This window comes from Dendrobates tinctorius, unplaced genomic scaffold (genome assembly GCF_039654945.1).
Source record: "Dendrobates tinctorius isolate UK_male_01 unplaced genomic scaffold, ASM3965494v1 ptg000201l, whole genome shotgun sequence".
Lineage (NCBI taxonomy): Eukaryota > Metazoa > Chordata > Amphibia > Anura > Dendrobatidae > Dendrobates > Dendrobates tinctorius.
Window position 1 is genome coordinate 5,768,975 of NW_027361868.1, and position 12,894 is coordinate 5,781,868.

The 12,894-nt window shown below is 45.8% G+C and overlaps 1 protein-coding gene across 1 annotated transcript in view; it reads left to right on the forward strand.

Moving 5' to 3' along the window:
* Positions 1-12,894, forward strand: part of LOC141056874 (spermatogenesis-associated protein 7-like) — a 279,202-nt gene that overhangs the window by 148,166 nt on the left and 118,142 nt on the right. Inside the window, exon 3 of the mRNA XM_073553325.1 lies at positions 4,927-5,019. Coding sequence (XP_073409426.1) covers positions 4,927-5,019 — 93 coding nt within the window. The remainder of the gene's footprint in view (positions 1-4,926; positions 5,020-12,894) is intronic.

Below are 12,894 nucleotides of genomic sequence, written 5' to 3' on the forward strand. Positions count from 1 at the left end.
TTCCTGGTAGAAGCGGTATATTCCATATGTCGTGTAATGTTGATGTATTGTGTATTGCATTGTACCTATGTTTATGTGTTGCGAAGATATAGGGATCGTGTAGGACTTAGACCAGTAGGGGAGCACAGTAAGATAGGATAGGGATTAGTTAGACCAATAGGATTTGTCTGGTTAGGAGGGGCTCAGGAAGAGTAGTTGGGGAGCTTCCTGAAGTTCGTCAGTTGGATCCGGAAGCAAGGACAGTACAGTCGTGTCTGGGGGAACGTTTAAGCAGAGGAGCCCAGAGGTCCAGGGCCTAAGAGCTGACAGTCACACGGTGGTGGAGGAATATCAGGGCAGCATAAGAATGGTAGCAGCTAACTTCGTGGGAACAACCTTTAACATCCGAGGCCTATGGCCTGGAAAGGAATGTAAGAGCCATCCTCCAGCTTCACCTTCAGAGAGGGAAGTGGGCGAGGAACTCCTATAGCGAGTTAGTCTGACCAGTCAGGAAGCTACGGTACCGGCGGATATGTTACGGAGATGTGATATCCCTGGAGGAGTGAGGGACAGTACAGGGAACGGAATGGTTATATTCTGCGAAGAATCTTGTTCTGTTTCTGTGACTAAACTGGACGAGCTGAGTAAAGTTGTTTTGCTGAAAATGAACTTGGACTCTGACTATCAGTGTATGGTGCTAAAAAAAAAAGGATCCTGGCTAAAAAGTTCTTGGACTACAATGTGTTAATGTGGCGGGAAGCCAGGGTGTGCCAGTACTTCCACTGTTAGCCACGACTACCCCCATGGCCTCCGTTTCACAGAGGTGAATATCATGGCGTTCTCCATCGAAATCTGTGCTGCTTCTAGTAGAGAATATCTTCTATTACAAATGAAGCACAAGCCTCATAAAGTATCTCCAGTTGTGTATGTGTAACACAGTCTAAATCATACACGAGGACCTGACAAGTGCGTGCATTTACAGTAAGGAGCTAAAATAAACATGTCAGGATGATCTTAGTACTGAAACTGGTGGTACGGCTGTAAAGGTCCTAGCCTAACAATAAAAATAACACCTGCATTGTAGTGATCTGATGTTCCAGTGCTGGAAAATCGAGTTTTTAGGCCCCATTCACTTTATCCTGGGTGTGCATAGGGGGAGTGGTTACATACTCAGAGTGCATCGACACACCCCCAATGCACTTCCTAGCTAATTTACATGTGGCTTCAAAGCTTGATTTCTCAGCACTGGGAAATCAGATTACTAAAGACAGGTATCATTTCCATTATTACACAAAGATCTATACTCCCATACCCCTCCATTTTTTTTTAGTAAAACTATTCTTTAAGTGCAAAAACATTTCTTAATATCTAAACTTTATGTGACTATGCTATTGTCATGATTCACGATTCCACCCCTCACTGTGTCCTAAGGACGCTGAGCGTGACAGCTCAGCCGACCTATAGGATCAGACGCATGCTGGGCTGTAAATAGTATAAGTGACAACCCAGCCAACCAATCTGAGGCTGGGGCATGCTGAGCTGTCAGTACTGTGAATGACAGCTCAGCTGTCCAATCCAACCGGGCCTGTGGGGTTTTCTCCAGGTGTTGCCCATTCTGGGTGATTATTTGGTTATTTAGATGGGTGAAAATAATTAGAAGATTGACAGTTGTAGCTTAGATACTCCCCCCCGGTGAGTATAACATAACTCATTTTTCTTATCTTTCAGGTGACATCGGGGCTTATCTACAGCATTACAGAATGCTGTAGATAAGCACCTGATGGCGGTGGCCACATCTCATATCGGAAAAATGAGGTGACAGATTCCCTTTAAACTGTCTCATAAATGCAGAATCAAATTTTAGGAGATATGTTTTTGGCTAACCGCTTACAGATGAGACCTGTGTTGCCTTTTTTGAAAAGTAGGTTAAAAAAAATGCAATTTTTCACAATACAAATTCATTACATTATCTCAATGTGCTAGCAAGATCCTTAATAAGCTGCGAACCACAAGATAGCCATTGGGTGGTGACATAGAGATACTCTGTCTAGAGATGTGCATGTTGCATCACAAAAACAAGTTTTTTCTTCAGCCAAGAGGAAAGGTAAAGAAGGACACATCTGTATATATTGTCAATATATTTCATGGTCATGGTGCCGTGTGCAAATTACCATGCTGGCATATCTTTGAGGCTTTTTAGGAGGTTGGATGGGTTCTATGGAACGTAAAAAAAATCACCAGTGATACATTTTGCTCTTGGGTTGCTATTTCTTATCGTTGTGCTGTGTTGAGCTTATTGCAGACTTCAGGAAGAGATTAGTTTCATGTGAATAATATTTATTGTGTCATATAAGGCGAGGAGCCGATGCAGCCACGTTTCTATGGGTGTGCAGACTAATGGTGAAGGGAGGTGAAGAGGGCAGGTCGTCCCTCTCACCCCCTAATTGTAATTTAACTTATCGTGTTTCCAACATCAGTGTTTAATCACTTCCTGCTCAGCATTTGCAGCATATAAAACTCCATTCTTTACTCTCAGTGACTGTTTTTTCAAAGTCTATCAACTTTTCAGCAACTTTAGCCATCTAGAAATACAGGACAAGATATTAAATCTTCCCGGCAATCTCACAATAATTCAACTAGTTGTATCAGGGGTCAATAGTACAAAAATAGGACTAAGGTTGGGATATTCACAAGATATATAGGTAAAAATTAACGTTCTTGTGAAGTTTACAAACCCCGTTTTTCTATCATGAATATGGGAAATATAATTTCATGTCAATCATTTGTATCGTATCTAGCATGGACTTATAAACCCCCTTCAGCATGCAGCTGTTTGAGGACACCTAGATCAGCAGGAGGGGTAGGGTCAAGCCTCAAAAGGCTGTGAGTGACAGATCTCACACCTTGAGCCAGCCAGCTCAGAGCAGGATAAAGGCTTGCTTGCTAGATCTCTAGAACGGACTGAATGCTTCCCAGGGTCTCAATCCATTATAACACTGCAGGCAGGGGTGATACGTAGAATGGCTTATAGGAACCAGATAGCAATGATGTGTTTAGTCTCAACACGTAGCAGGGGCCTGGCCAGATCAGATGGCACAAAAACCGGGTCACTAGGACCGTCCATTAAAGAATTGTGACTTATCTTAGGTTTTGGAGTTTTTAGCTGCTAGAGGCAAGTGGGAGGGAATTGAGGTTCAGCCTAGAGAGCAGGAGTGGAGTGACCCAAAATGGATAAAGGCTAGTTTAAGGCCATGTGGTGTGGTGTTCACTGTTATGCATGCAGTTCACTTAAAAAAGGGGTCATGTTGAGTCAAGATTGTGAAGGACCCTTGAGCCAGCTGGCAGCCGCCGTGCACCTTGTGACCCAGCGCACACATGGTCAAATATCAACCCAGTAATTGACATGCTCCATCTGCTTATATCTTTTGTCCTACCACTATTGTATTTGCACATCTGACTATCATATATGTTTAACGATTGTATATATGTGTATTGTCTAGTGTGTCCTTAAGACAATTAAATGTATAATTTAACCTTGGGCTTCTCTTTTTATCTTGATCCATAAATCCAGACATTCTTTTCTCAGTTTAACTTTCCATGCTACCAGGGCTGGTTTTGGGCCCAATATAATCCTGTTAACAGACTGGGCTTATATCTAATTATATCTATGAGGCCGGCAGCACTCTGTTTCACTGATGCTAGTGAAAGGGGTCTTTCAACCTGTCAGGGTTGTGAGCAAGTGTGGTGCCACGTCAGTGTCACCTCCTCTCACTCCTCGTGCCTCCCTGGGCCCATGTGGACAGAGGGTGTCTGTGTAAAACTGTGCCAAACCGACCTTACGTGTCCCCAGGGGGTGTGCAATGTCACGTTTGTAAAAGTGGGATGACCGCATTATGTAATCCATTTGATGTAATAGTGACGTCCAGTGGGGTGGCGAGGTGCAGGTTCTTCACAAGTGGTGGCAGCGGTGGGATTCTGTGTGATCTCTCCTGTGCCATCCTTCACAGTATACAGTGGGTACGGAGAGTATTTAGACTCTTAACTTTTTTCACCCCTCGATTTGGGGATCCTCTGCCATTCTTCCTTGCGGATCCTCTCCAGTTCCGTCAGGTTGGATGGTGAACGTTGGTGGGCAACCATTTTCAGGTCTCTCCAGAGATGCTCAATTGGGTTTAGGTCAGGGCTCTGGCTGGGCCACTCAAGAATGGTCACAGAGTTATTCCACAACAAAAATATACTATTTTCTTTATATAAAATACATTTTATTACACAATACATGAAAATAAAAAAAACACATATTAGGTATCCACATGTTGAGTTAATAACCTTGAGAATTTATTCAACCTATTATTTTGTGTGAACCTTGAATTGTAAAAATTATAAGCATAAACTAATTAAACCAAAAGGTTCTCTTTCTCTGTGTTGCAAAATAAATTCTATAAATTAAACAGAATTTAATATGCAGTTATGCACCCTAAAACAGCATTAAAAAAAATACATTTTTTCTCGCATTAAAATATATATAACTTAGAATAATAACACAATGTGTAGGTGCACTGCAATAAAAAAAGGATAGTGCAAAGAGGAAAGGCAAAAAGTATTTTTTCAAAAATGTCCAGTCATTAAATCCCATTAACATCTGGTCACTAAGGTCTTAAAATTATCACCTACATATGAGTATGGATTCTTATTTGCAATGCTCGATGGAAAAAGCATGTAAACCTGTAAAAAAAAAAAAAGAAAACTCTGTCACCAGTGACACCTGGGGGTAGCTACCTTCTAAGTCAAAATCCGACTCTTTAATGAACCTAGCAACATGACTTGGAATGCTAACCAAACTCGCCAGAATACTCGTCAAAATTCTCGATTATCGCTAAACTTTCTTTCTCCCATAGGAAAATCCTATAATTCTATTTTGATTCCTTTTTTGTTTTTCTTTCTCAAAAGCGCTCCTCTCTGGATCTTCATGTTCTCTGTCAACACAGTTCCTCATTCAAGACCACATGTCCACTCACTACCGAAAGCTGAATTCTGCAAAAGGTACAAAATGGATGAAAAATATTTAACTATTAAGATTGGATGATGTGAATTTATATATTGGGTCTAGATTCATGAAACCTAAAAGGAAAACCATCTTCGTTGCCCCTAGCAACCAATCACAATTAAGCTTTCATCTTACCAGAGCAGATTAAGACACGAAAGCTGAGCTCTGATTGGATGATATGGGCAACAAAGACACATCTCCCTTTATATTACACTATCTATTGAACCTGTTCTATGCCAGGGTGGTGAGCATTTTTATTAGTACATTTATACAGTGTCTTCAATAAAATGGCGACAGAAATCGTGGTATGAGTACAGGCTAACTTCGGCGCCATTTTATTGAAGTAATGTACTACAACTAGAGTTGAGCGACTTTTGCTTTTTTAGGGTCGCGTTTCGTTTCGTGAAACCCGACTTTTCCAAAAGTCGGGTCGAGCAAGATCGTCTGATTATAGGGAAAAGTCGGGGTCGTCCCGAAACACGAAACCCAATGTAAGTCAATGGGGAATAAAAGTCGGCAGTGAGAGGAGGACAGGAAACACACCTACAGTGCCCATTTGAATGCCAAAAGCATCAATTCTTCTTACTTAAGCTTGTCAACCTTAATTAACTTCATAATACAAGTTACGCACTGAAAAATGGGGGTTATTTGGCTAAATTTGTGGGGGGGGAGGGCTGGCTGCAGGTATTCATGTGCCCTGGGCGAAAGAGCGCCCCTTTAACACATATCACAACTCATCATGCTCCGATACGGCAGAGAAATAGCGGTATAGTACAATGAAAAATACCTCACTTTTTACATCTCATGACGAGGCCCATCTATTTCTCCATACAAAATCATTGGTCCCATATAATGTTTGAAACAGTATATGATGAGCTCCACAAAATGCTACAGTATATGTTGGTCCCCATGGATGAAGCTCCACTGTCTTATGGGCCCAAATAATGCTCCAAACATAATGGGCCCCATTTCTACTGCTCTAGTGTATAATGGGCCCTGTAAATGCTGCTCCAGTGTCTGATGTCCACCTTTGGAATGTTCCAGTGTATGGTGGGCCCCATCTATCATTCTCCAGAGTATAGTGCTCCCCAAAAATTGCTGTCCCAACATAGAAAACAATCAAATAAGTCTCCTCGCTAGGGAATCCCAGTACTTGTCTGGACAGGTGCTGTAGCTTGCTTAACAGCTCGCCAGCCGTTCTCACGCCCAGTATGGATTGCACGTGATTGCACAAAGGTTAGAAAGGGTACCGTATCCCTGGATAACATGTATGGATAGCGTACACATTCAAAATATATGTCTATACAGCATGAGGCAGGCTCAGACGGTGTTAGGCCCAGTATGGATTGCACGTCATTGCACAAAGGTTAGAAGGGGTACCGTATCCCCGGATAACATGTATGGATAGCGTACACATTCAAAATATATGTCTATACAGCATGAGGCAGGCTCAGACGGTGTTAGGCCCAGTATGGATTGCACGTCATTGCACAAAGGTTAGAAAGGGTACCGTATCCCTGGATAACATGTATGGATAGCGTACACATTCAAAATATATGTCTATACAGCATGAGGCAGGCTCAGACGGTGTTAGGCCCAGTATGGATTGCACGTCATTGCACAAAGGTTAGAAGGGGTACCGTATCCCCGGATAACATGTATGGATAGCGTACACATTCAAAATATATGTCTATACAGCATGAGGCAGGCTCAGACGGTGTTAGGCCCAGTATGGATTGCACGTCATTGCACAAAGGTTAGAAAGGGTACCGTATCCCTGGATAACATGTATGGATAGCGTAAACATTCAAAATATATGTCTATACAGCATGAGGCAGGCTCAGACGGTGTTAGGCCCAGTATGGATTGCACGTCATTGCACAAAGGTTAGAAGGGGTACCGTATCCCCGGATAACATGTATGGATAGTGTACACATTTAAAATATATGTCTATACAGCATGAGGCAGGCTCAGACGGTGTTAGGCCCAGTATGGATTGCACGTCATTGCACAAAGGTTAGAAGGGGTACCGTATCCCCGGATAACATGTATGGATAGCGTACACATTCAAAATATATGTCTATACAGCATGAGGCAGGCTCAGACGGTGTTAGGCCCAGTATGGATTGCACGTCATTGCACAAAGGTTAGAAAGGGTACCGTATCCCTGGATAACATGTATGGATAGCGTACACATTCAAAATATATGTCTATACAGCATGAGGCAGGCTCAGACGGTGTTAGGCCCAGTATGGATTGCACGTCATTGCACAAAGGTTAGAAGGGGTACCGTATCCCCGGATAACATGTATGGATAGCGTACACATTCAAAATATATGTCTATACAGCATGAGGCAGGCTCAGACGGTGTTAGGCCCAGTATGGATTGCACGTCATTGCACAAAGGTTAGAAGGGGTACCGTATCCCCGGATAACATGTATGGATAGTGTACACATTCAAAATATATGTCTATACAGCATGAGGCAGGCTCAGACGGTGTTAGGCCCAGTATGGATTGCACGTCATTGCACAAAGGTTAGAAAGGGTACCGTATCCCTGGATAACATGTATGGATAGCGTACACATTCAAAATATATGTCTATACAGCATGAGGCAGGCTCAGACGGTGTTAGGCCCAGTATGGATTGCACGTTATTGCACAAAGGTTAGAAGGGGTACCGTATCCCCGGATAACATGTATGGATAGCGTACACATTCAAAATATATGTCTATACAGCATGAGGCAGGCTCAGACGGTGTTAGGCCCAGTATGGATTGCACGTCATTGCACAAAGGTTAGAAGGGGTACCGTATCCCCGGATAACATGTATGGATAGCGTACACATTCAAAATATATGTCTATACAGCATGAGGCAGGCTCAGACGGTGTTAGGCCCAGTATGGATTGCACGTCATTGCACAAAGGTTAGAAGGGGTACCGTATCCCCGGATAACATGTATGGATAGCGTACACATTCAAAATATATGTCTATACAGCATGAGGCAGGCTCAGACGGTGTTAGGCCCAGTATGGATTGCACGTCATTGCACAAAGGTTAGAAGGGGTACCGTATCCCCGGATAACATGTATGGATAGCGTACACATTCAAAATATATGTCTATACAGCATGAGGCAGGCTCAGACGGTGTTAGGCCCAGTATGGATTGCACGTCATTGCACAAAGGTTAGAAGGGGTACCGTATCCCCGGATAACATGTATGGATAGCGTACACATTCAAAATATATGTCTATACAGCATGAGGCAGGCTCAGACGGTGTTAGGCCCAGTATGGATTGCACGTCATTGCACAAAGGTTAGAAGGGGTACCGTATCCCCGGATAACATGTATGGATAGCGTACACATTCAAAATATATGTCTATACAGCATGAGGCAGGCTCAGACGGTGTTAGGCCCAGTATGGATTGCACGTCATTGCACAAAGGTTAGAAGGGGTACCGTATCCCCGGATAACATGTATGGATAGCGTACACATTCAAAATATATGTCTCAGGAGGCAGGCTCAGACGGTGTCAGGCACAGTATGGATTTGACGGCCCAGATTACACAGCGGAGGAGCAGGGAGAGGTAAAGATTGCAAATGCTGGGGCCCTGGCCAAGCAAGGGGGGCCCACTCGTGGGCGTCGGTACTGGCACTGGGCCCCTCATAGTACAGCGGTGTGTCTGACGGCGGGTGTGCACCACCACCGTCAGAGACACTTGATTGCACTATGAGGGACCCTGTGCCAGTGTCCGCGCCCAAGAGTCGGCCTACCCACCTGTCCAGGGCAACGGCACTCGCACGGTGTCGTGCGCTAGGTGGTGACCCCGGCCATGGGGGGGGAGGCAGCACAGTTAGGGAGTTTTAGAAAGTGGCATATGTTGATGTTGGACATTCAACTGATGCAAAAGGCGAAATAGGTGAAGTACCAGGAAGAGGTGGACCAAAGCAAGCCATTTTTCTGTCACCCTATGTGTCATCAGGGGAAGGTGGGACAAAATCCTTGGAAACCCATGCGTGGTTCATTTTAATGAAGGTTAGATCATCCACATTTTGGGTTGACAGACGGGTCCTTTTTTCTGTCAGGATTGATCCAGCTGCACTGAAGACTCTTTCCGATAGCACACTTGCAGCTGGGCAAGCGAGCTCCTGTAAGGCATATTGGGCCAATTCAGGCCAGGTGTCCAGTTTAGCGGCCCAATAGTCAAAGGGGAATGACCTGTGTGGGAGAACATCGATATGGGAGGAAAAGTAGTTTGTAACCATAGTTGACAACTGCTGTCTCCTGTCACTTTCCATCGATGCAGTATTACCAGTTGTGTGAGCGGTATTTGAAAAATCAGTCCACAACATTGTCATGAAACCCCTGTCTCCAACGCCACTTCTGCTGTGTGCACCACGAACACCTCTGCCAAGCTGCCCCCGGCCCGTACGGCTCGTGTGAGAACCATCACCGCTGCTGTGTGCTGGGAATGCCTCAAGCAACCGATTTACCAGAGTTGCTTGTTTATTAGCCAATATTAGGTCAAGGTTCTCCTGTGGCATGATGTTTTGTAATTTGCCTTTATAGCGTGGATCCAGGATGCTGGCCAACCAGTAGTCGTCATCGTTCATCATTTTGGCAATGCGGGGGTCCCTTTTTAGGATCCGCAAGGCATAATCTGACATGTGGGCCAATGTTCCGGGTGTCAATGATGCACTGCGAGTGCTGGGTGGAGGAGCACTTTCTGGCAAATCCACATCCTCCAGTCACGCACAAACCCTGTACCAGACCTTGCCACGCCAACATTTTCACTTGCCCCACGAGATGCATCCTCCTCCCCTAAGTAATCATCCCCATCATCCTCCTCCTCCTCCTCTTCTTCCTCCACCTCGTCCAGGAGAGGTCCCTGAGCAGACAATGGCTGAATGTCATCAAGGATTCCCTCCTCCTCTTCCTCCTCATCAACATTGGCTGCAGACGCCTGCTCCTTAAGGTGCGTCAAAGTTTGCATGAGCAGACGCATAAGTGGGATGCTCATGCTTAGGATGGCGTCGTCTGCGCTTACCAGCCGTGTGCATTCCTCAAAACACTGAAGGACTTTACAAAGGTCTTTCAGCTTCGACCACTGCACGCCTGTCAACTCCATGTCTGCTCTCAAAGTGCCTGGCCGTGTATCCTCCCACAAATGCATTATGGCCTGCCTCTGCTCGCACAGCCGCTCCACCATGTGCAGGGTGGAGTTCCACCTTGTTGCAATGTCGATAATGAGGCGGTGGTTGGGAAGGTGGAGCAATCGCTGCAGCTTCTGCATACGAACGGAGTGTACAGGCGACCGGCGGATGTGCGCGCACAGTCTTCGCACCTTCTGGAGCAGGGCTGTTAACTCCGGATAATTTTTGAGGAAGCACTGCACCACCAGGTTCAAGGTGTGAGCCAAGCAAGGTATGTGGCTGAGTTTTGAAAGGGCTATGGCTGCCACAAAATTACGTCCGTTATCACTAACTACCTTGCCTGCCTCAAGATGTACACTGCCCAGCCATGACTCAGTTTGTCGCTTCAAGTACTCGGCCAGCACCTCGGCGGTGTGTCTGTCGCCCAAACACATCATCTGCAACACAGCCTGCTGACGCTTTCCACTAGCTGCTCGATAGGGGGACACATCGTGTGCAACAGTGGCAGCTGCAGATGGAGTGCTCGTACGACTGCGCTCTGTGGACGAGCTGTCGCTTCTGGAGGAGGAGGAGGAGGAGGGTCGAACGCCTACAGCCAACTGTTTCCTATACCGTGGGCTAGGCAGCACTGTCCCACCACCGCTGTCCCCTGTGGACCCTGCATCCACCACATTAACCCAGTGCGCAGTGATGGACACGTAACGGCCCTGGCCATGCCGACTGGACCATGCATCAGTTGTGAGGTGCACCTTTCCGCTCACTGACTGCTTGAGTGCATGGACAATGCGGTCTTTCACATGATGGTGGAGGGCTGGGATGGCTTTGCGAGAGAAGAAGTGGCGACTGGGTAGGTCATAGCGTGGTACTGCATAGGCCATGAGTTCGCGGAAAGCTGTGCTTTCCACCAACCGAAAGGGCATCATCTCAAACGAGATTAGTTTGGCAATGTGGGCGTTCAAACCCAGTGTACGCGGATGAGAGACTGAGTACTTTCTTGACCTACTCATAGTGTCTGGTAGGGTGAGCTGGACTTGATAGCTGCATATGGTGGAAGTAGCGGTGGATAGGGCGGACTGAGAGAGGGTTGATGATGGTGATGGAGTTGGTGTTCTTTCTGATGGCCTAGAATCAGTCTTTCGTTGATATAACAGTGGGATTCCCTGACTGCTGTGGCCTTGCAACGACACCCCAACATTTGCTGCTGTGCTAACCGGTGGGCTTACAGTGGGGGAAACAATGTAGCGTTGCTGACTACCTTCGTTGTGATCAGTTGCACATGTGGCACTTGAGGTTTGGTGTTGTGTCCACGCTTGCAAGTGCATGCTGGTTAAATGTCTAAGCATGCAACTGGTATTCAAATTTTTCAGATTTTTCCCTCAGCTAAAGGTCTTTGCGCACTTCTTACAGATAACCTTGGCCTGATCATGAGGATTTTGTTCAAAAAAGTGCCACACTGCACTCTTCCTACTTTGGCAGACATTTTGCGGCCTAGCACCCTGTGATCTTTTGACCCTCTGGACAAGCTGTCCAGCAACTCTTTTGATGTTTGGAACCTGTCTTTGGAGTGCTCCGGGCCTGCCAGATAACAGCTGTTGCGATGTCGATGTCTGCTGTGGATGCTCCTCATCTGAGCTATTGGAAGCAGCACCCTCTTCCCCCAATGGATGCCAATCTGGGTCAACAACTGGGTCATCCATCACCTCCTCTTCTATGTCATGTGCACCTTTCTCTGTGTCACCGTGTATGGTGGTATAGTGTGCGGGAAGGGGCACCTGAGTCTCATCAGGGTCAAAATCTGGCTCTGTACACTGCGAGGACAATGTAGTGCTCTGAGTGAATGTACCAGCAGAATCATCCATCAGCGGCTGTGCATCAGTGCACTCCATGTCAGATTCATCTTGGCCTGGGTAATTCACCATTTGACTTGATAATCCAGGCATGGTATGTGAAAACAGCTCCATGGAGTAATCAGTAGTATGGCCTGCGTCATCCTTCAATCTTGGTTGGGGTGAAGGACACAAGGAAAGGTGTGGTTCATGAACATGAGCCTCCAATGACGACTCAGTGCTTTTACTTTTTACAACTGAAGAAGAGGAGGCGATAGAGCTGGAGGCTGAGTCAGCAATGTAAGACAAAACTTTTTCCTGATGCTCTGCCTTTAAAAGCGGTTTGCCAACTCCTAGAAAACTAAGCGTTCGAGGCCTTATGTAGCCAGACGATGACGCAGGGTCAGCACCTCCTGCATTCGGTCCTATTTTGCTCTTGCCACTACCATCAGATCCACCACCAACACCATCATTACCAGCTGCCAACCCCCGCCCAATTCCACGGCCTCTTCCACCAGCCTTCCTCATTTTTGGTAGAAATGTAGACAAAATCCAACAAACTATATAGTAATGTAAAACAAGGTACAAGGTGTCTATAGGACAGGGGAGTTTTAGAATTTCTGCACACACTTGTGGACAGTGGACACTTGTGGATTGTGTGCGGCCCACTGATATCTGAGCGCTATGTGACACGCTCGATGGCACAGCTGCCTGTGACCAAAGTGACGAGAGGATAATGGAGATTTTGAATCTCTGCGTACACTTTTGGACACTGGACACTTGTGGATTGTGTGCGGCCCACTGATATCTGAGCGCTATGTGACACGCTCTATGGCACAGCTGCCTGTGACCAAAGTGACGAGAGGATAATGGAGATTTTGAATCTCTG